This window comes from Camelus ferus, chromosome 17, assembly GCF_009834535.1.
Source record: "Camelus ferus isolate YT-003-E chromosome 17, BCGSAC_Cfer_1.0, whole genome shotgun sequence".
In the NCBI taxonomy this organism is placed as follows: Eukaryota; Metazoa; Chordata; class Mammalia; order Artiodactyla; family Camelidae; genus Camelus; species Camelus ferus.
In genome coordinates, this window is record NC_045712.1 from 31,592,160 (window position 1) to 31,598,159 (window position 6,000).

Sequence of the window (6,000 nt, forward strand, 5' to 3'; positions counted from 1 at the left end):
TGGCATTTTCCCAACATCTGCAGAACTGTCCTCAAGACGGTACCCACCCCCTACCCCGACCCTGTGTCCCAGGTCCCACCTGCAGGGCCCCTCCCCGGCCCCAGCAGCAGCACACCCTGCTCGAAGGCCTGATTATGGTCCCCAGGCTTCCAAGGTTTTGAAGTTACAGCTTCTCCCCTCTGTCCCTGCCCCCACCTCCAACAGGTGGCAGCTGCCTCCTCCAGTCACCACCTGGCTCCTCAGAGCTCTCCTCGGCCCGCCCTCTCCTGTAGCCGTGAACACTTCCCTGTACTGGGTCTCTGCTAACATACCTGCTGATCTGCCCCCGAGGGACCTGACCCACTCCCTGGCCCCTCTGCCTCTGCGCCCCGTGTTCAGGGTGTCGAGGGAGGTGGACTGATGTGAGCAGACTGGGCTGTGCTTGCAGAAGCGGTCCCCACCATGACCAGGGACATCCGCAGGACATCCGAGGGCAGGTCAAGGAGCAGCCGCAGCCAGGCTCAGAGCTGGGTTCAGCAGTCGCTTAGTGGCCAGACTCAGTGGGTGGGGTCTAGAACAGCGGCCTGGCTGGCACTGGGGTGTGGCGGAGCCGAGCCGGTGGTCAGCCTGCACCGCTCCATCTGGAAGACTCTCTCTTCCTAATGAGCCGAGCCCTGGTGCCTGGCAGCCCGCAAGGCCCCTTTCCTAATCTGGCCCCACGTTCTGAGTCCATCAGGCCTGAGAAGGACCCACGAGTGTCCCTGGAGGGTCTGTCTGTGGAGCCAAGGGCCCCTGCCTCCCGCCTTGCTGCTGAGCTTGCCAGCTCAGCAGTGCTTCTCCCAGAGAAGGAGGGTCAGCATCACTGGGAATGCATTGGAAATGCAGATTCTCAGGCCCCAGCCCTTCCCTGTAAGCAGAAACTCCCAGAGTAGGGGGTGGCGCGGGGGCCCGGCACTCTGCCTGACAGGCCCTCCCTGCGACGGGGGGCTGCAGCGCACACTCACATCTGAGGCTGTGGGCCCGCAGGGACCCCCACCTGGCGGCCCTTTCAGAGCCCAGGTGCGGGGGTCGGGGAAGCCTGGAGCGGCCACACTGCAGGGCCCTGGGAGCAGGCCCGGCTTCCCCACAGCCCTCTTCCATGACACAGACCCCATCCCACCATTCACTTTGTTCCAGAAAGCCCAGCAGCCAGTTGGCCCCTGAGCAGGGTCAGGGTGGACCACGTACAGCTGCTTCCATCCAGGGAGGCCCACGACCTCAGCACAGGGCCCCATGGGCTCCGCTCCCACCACCGCCCACCGGGCACCCCCGCTCTGTGCTCCTGAGCCACCCGCTCACCCAGGGGGTCCGCCTTTCCGTCCTTGTCTGGCACAGTGAACACGCCCACGACCTCATGACCCTCCTCCCTCAGGTGAGAGTATACTTCCTGGCCGAACAGGCTCTGTCCGATCACTGCGATCTTCATGACAGCGGCGCTCGGTCAGGAATACCTGGGAAAGAAGGAGGCCTCGTGTCAGACAGGGCTCGCGGGCCTGGGCTGGGGTGGGGAGCTGCCCAGAGCCTCGCCCGCCAGCCCCGCCCCAGCCCCAGCCCACCTCCTGGCTCCCTGGACTGCCAGCCCCTGCAGGGAGATGGCCACGTCTCCTCTCCAGAGGGGGAGGTCCCCAGTGGTGGAATTTCAGACGCCACAGTGGTGAGTTGCCTGCGGTTGCAGACTTAGGGACTCCCTCCTGAAACCCCCTAAAATGGTGCTGAGTATCACGTGATACCCCTGCGTGTCACATCCTCTGAGCTGTATATAAGGGTATTTCTGTAACTAACCAGGTATGTGACCTCGGTGAAGTCACACCAGCCTCAGCCTCCTCACCTGTTGAGAGAGATGACCCCAAATGGCTTTCAGCCTGCAGGCTGGGCTTCCTCGAGCAGCAGGCAGGGGCCTGGGCCCGAATGATGCCCAGAGGACAGCCCGAGGACTGAAGGTGGGGGCAAGGGGGACGGGGTGCCACTGGACAGCCAAGAAGGAAGGTATATGAATGACACCCCCTGGACCTCGCAGTTCTCCGAAGTTCGGCCATTCATTCTCCGTGCCCGTAGCACTAAAGCCTGTTACCCACTTGATGTATTTCTTTTAATTATCTATTTATAAAAATATACACTTTTTGAAAATTTTACTGAATTTTATTACATGCTTTGGACACACAGAAAAGCGCACAAGTCATAAGCATGTGCTCCAGTGAACTTCCACACACTGTGCACACCCCGGTACTCCGCACTCAGACAGAGAGGCACTCCAGAGGCCCACCTGAATGACAGGGAGAGGGGCGAGTAGACTCTACTTACAGAAACAGCGTCACACCGTGCGATGCTCTGTGGGCTGTCCGGGCGGCTGCGCCCTGGTACTGCACTGTGAGTGTGAGTAAGAATGTCCATCTACCCTGTCTGCTACGGAGGGAAATGCCAGCTGCAGGCTGTCGCCCACGGGGCTGTGGTGAAGATCCGGGGCCTAGCTCCTGCTGAACGTAGGTACACGTTTCTTCTGGGTATGTACCCAGGAGTGGAATTCCCGGGTCGCAGGTGTGGAAATGCTCAGCCCTCACAGGCTCGGAGCTTCCAAAGTGGTGGTGCCAATTTCCACGTGCTCTGCCCTGCGGCCTCCTGCCCACCCACTTCACAGCCTTGCTAACGTGAACCAGGGCTGCCCTCCGGGGCTCATTGGCCAGTCCCTGACCACCGATGGAGGTGACCACCTCTTCGGTGGCACAGCCACTTGGATACCTTTATGTGGGGACTGCCTCTTCAAGTCTTTCGTCTATTTTTTCCACTGGGTGGTCTTTCCCTTGCTCATTTGCAGGAGGTTTTAGTTTGTTGGCTTTTGTTTTAAATAATCTAGACTACGAGTCCTTTGTCAGATGTAATTATGAAAAACGCCTCCCATTCTGTGACTGGCCTTTTCACTCTACGGTGTCTTTTAATGAAGACAGTTCTCATACTGTACTGAACAGTGCACTGTACCAAAGCCTCCCTTTATGCTGAGTGGGTTTTGTATTCTTGTAAAGGAATCTTTGCCTGCTCCAGGTTCACAGAGATGTTCTTTTTGCCTTCTAAAACCTTTATGGTTTGACAAAGGAGCAAAGGTAATACAACGGAGCAAAGACAGTCTTTTCAACAAGTGGCGCCAGAACAACTGGACATCCACATACAAAAGATGACTCTAGACACAGACCTACATCCTTCCCAAAATTAACTCAAAATCCATTGCAGACCTAAATGTAAAATGCAAATGTACAAAATTCTTAGAAGGTAACACAGGAGAAAACCTAGAGGACCTGGAGTATGTGGCGACTTTTTAGATACAACACCAAAGGCACAATTCATGAAAGAAAAAAATAAGCTGGACGTCACCAAGATTAAATGCTTCTGCAAAAGACATTGTCAAGTGAATGAGAATGATGGGGTGTGTGTGCACGCACACATGTGTGTGGTGTGTTTGTGTGCATGTGTGTGGGGTGCATGTGTGTGTGCGCGTGTGGGTGCATACGTGTGTGCATGTGTATGTGTGGTGTGTGCGTGTATGTGGTGCGTGTATGCGTGCATTTGTATATGTGTGTGGTGCACGTGTGTGTGCACGTGTGTGTGGTGTGTGTATACGTGTGCAAGTGTCAGCTGGCTGAATAAAGGCCTGAATGGATTCACACAAATGTTAAAAGTCACTGGGTAGAGTTTTGGGGTTTGGAAGTCTTTTGATGACTGTAACTATCTTTTTCTAACTAGAATGTTGTTTTTCTATATTGAGCATCAATTTCTTGGAAAAATAAAAGGGGACAAAAGAGATCCTTTTGGAAGCAGGGAGGCAGGGTGGAGGAAGCCACTGTAGAGCTAGTGGGACAGGAGCACTAGGTGGGACGGTTCACCTTGACCTTTGGTGCCAGGACAATCAGGTGCCAGGAGGGGAGGAAAGGGAAGGGAGGAGACGCAGAGCCCCATGTGGGCCGAAGGCAGCCTCCCAGCCTCGGCCTCCTGCCTGAGTTGGCACCCTCGGTGCCCTTGGCCCAAGGTTCATGGGGATGCTGTGGGGCTGAGGTGGCAGCTGGGGGACCGTGAGGCTCCCTAGGCCTCCTGCCTGGCCAGCGGTGCTAAGCATGGCAGCAGCTGGGACCCTCTGTTCCACGCCATGTGCTGTGGTCATGGGGCCCGTGGGGAAAGGCAGTTCTAGCATGGGCAGAGGCTCCGTGGAGCTGGGCACCCAGCCACAAAAACGCCTGTTCCAGCTGCCCTCTGCTGGGCCCAGGGCTGACTCTTCTCCCACAGTCAGTCTTACCTGCTGGGCACCTGCTGGTGGGCACACTTGCCCTGGAGTCCCCGGTGGGGTCATGCTCCAACCGCAGTCTTTCCCACGGTTCTGGGCACAGGGGACAGGCCATGCTGCTGCTGCTCTGACCACCTGAGCCTCCAGGTGGCAATGGTTTCCCTCTCTAAGCCTCGATTTCCTTGTCTCCAAAAGAGATGGCACAGGCTTTTCTCCTAATGTGATGGGGAGGATGATGCCAGTATGTTCCCTTTGCACAGGGCCTCCAGGGCCCGATGTGGCACGCAATCTCACGTCTTTTTGAAGCAACCTTAGTGGGTCAGGCACTATGAGTTATTGCCCCTCCCAACTTCAGCCAAAGAAACTAAAATTCAGAGCTGAAGAAACTTGCCCTATTTCACGGAGAAGCGAGGGAGTGGGGAGAAAACACTGTCACCAGGTGCCAGAGCACAAGCCTCACCGCGCATCCAAGAATACTAGATTCTGTCTCTGCGCACCTGGAGGGCAGTCCTGCCTCCCCTAGGCAGGTGGCAGGTGAAGGGCCTGGGCAGATGACTAGGGGACCTGGCTGTAAGGCACGACCCCAAAACCAGATGGTGGGGCCGGGCTGGGGCTCCGGGATCCCAGCTCCCCCAGCCCGGAAAGGGCCGCGGCAGGGGGCCTGGAGCTCTCCAATCACAAGAGGCCCTGGTGCCCGGCCCCGAGATTTGGCCAATCATGGGGCACCGTTGCCAGTTCCCAGAATGGGGTGAGGGACTTCGGAGGCAGGGGGACAGGCTGTCCGTCCGTCCGTCCGTCCGCCACGGGCCATCGCATCACCTCTGACTTGTCCCTGTCCCTCTCCGAACCTCAGTTTTCTCTTCTGTGAGCAGGCTGGTAACGCCCACCCGCCCCGCGGTGCAGGCTCCGGAAAGCGCCCCTCCCGTCCCCTGCCGGCCTGCGCTGCGCGATCTTCCGCGGTGTCGCCGGCCTGTGGCCCGAGGACCCCCGCCAGGCTGGCGCCTCCGCTGCCCCAAGGAGGACCCCCGACCCGGACCCCAGACGTAGGGTCCCCGCGGCGAGGCTCGCCCCTCAGGGGCTCCCGCGGGGAGCCCGGAGCCGGGAGCCCCGCGGGCTGGGGCAGCCTCCTGCCCGGGGCGCAGGGCAGTGGGCACTCACCACGCACGGGAGGAGGCGCAGGCGGCAGGGCCAGAGCGGGCTTCTGAGTCCGGCCCGGGTAGGTCCGGGAGGGCGCGGGCGGGGAGGTGGGCCCGGGCCCGCCCCCGCCAGTCCCGCGCCGCTGCCGGAGGGGAGGGGAGGGGACGGACGGAAAGTCACGCGGGTCCAGGCGGGGAGGGCGCTCCAGGGCTATGGACCCTTCCAGAATTCAGCGGGCTTTGAAAGGCCCCGTGCTTGTTCCTGCAAGGCTGACCTGACAGGGCAAAGTCTCCCTGGGCCGGGTGGTCTCGCTCACCGCTCAGCAACTGTCTGCGGGCTGTGCATCCTCTTTCTCCAGGGAACCCCACTCGTACTTCAGGCGGCTCCCCTCAGATGCCACATCTGAAGGGAAGCGTTCCCAAGCTCGCACCCAGGAGGACAGACCCCTCCTCACACCACCGCAGAAGGGCTTTGGTTTTCCTTCAAGCACCCCCTACTCCCCAACTTCAGCTTTATTACTGCTTCTGGGAGTATCTGCTTGACTGTCTCGCCCACCAGAGCAGGAGGGCAAAGACTCT

The 6,000-nt window shown here is 59.1% G+C and overlaps 1 protein-coding gene across 2 annotated transcripts in view; it reads right to left on the bottom strand.

Moving 5' to 3' along the window:
* Positions 1 to 5,595, bottom strand: part of ALDH1L1 (aldehyde dehydrogenase 1 family member L1) — a 47,004-nt gene extending 41,409 nt beyond the window's left edge. The window contains exons 1-2 of one of the 2 annotated variants that reach the window (XM_032458820.1): positions 5,444 to 5,594; positions 1,318 to 1,469 (exon numbers count right to left, since the gene is read on the bottom strand). In XM_032458820.1, coding sequence (XP_032314711.1) covers positions 1,318 to 1,444 — 127 coding nt within the window. In that variant the 5' untranslated portion in view covers positions 1,445 to 1,469; positions 5,444 to 5,594. Of the gene's footprint in view, positions 1 to 1,317; positions 1,470 to 5,443 lie in introns of both variants that reach the window. The other variant, XM_032458821.1, reaches the window with a different exon arrangement.
* Positions 5,596 to 6,000: the final 405 nt, after the last annotated feature.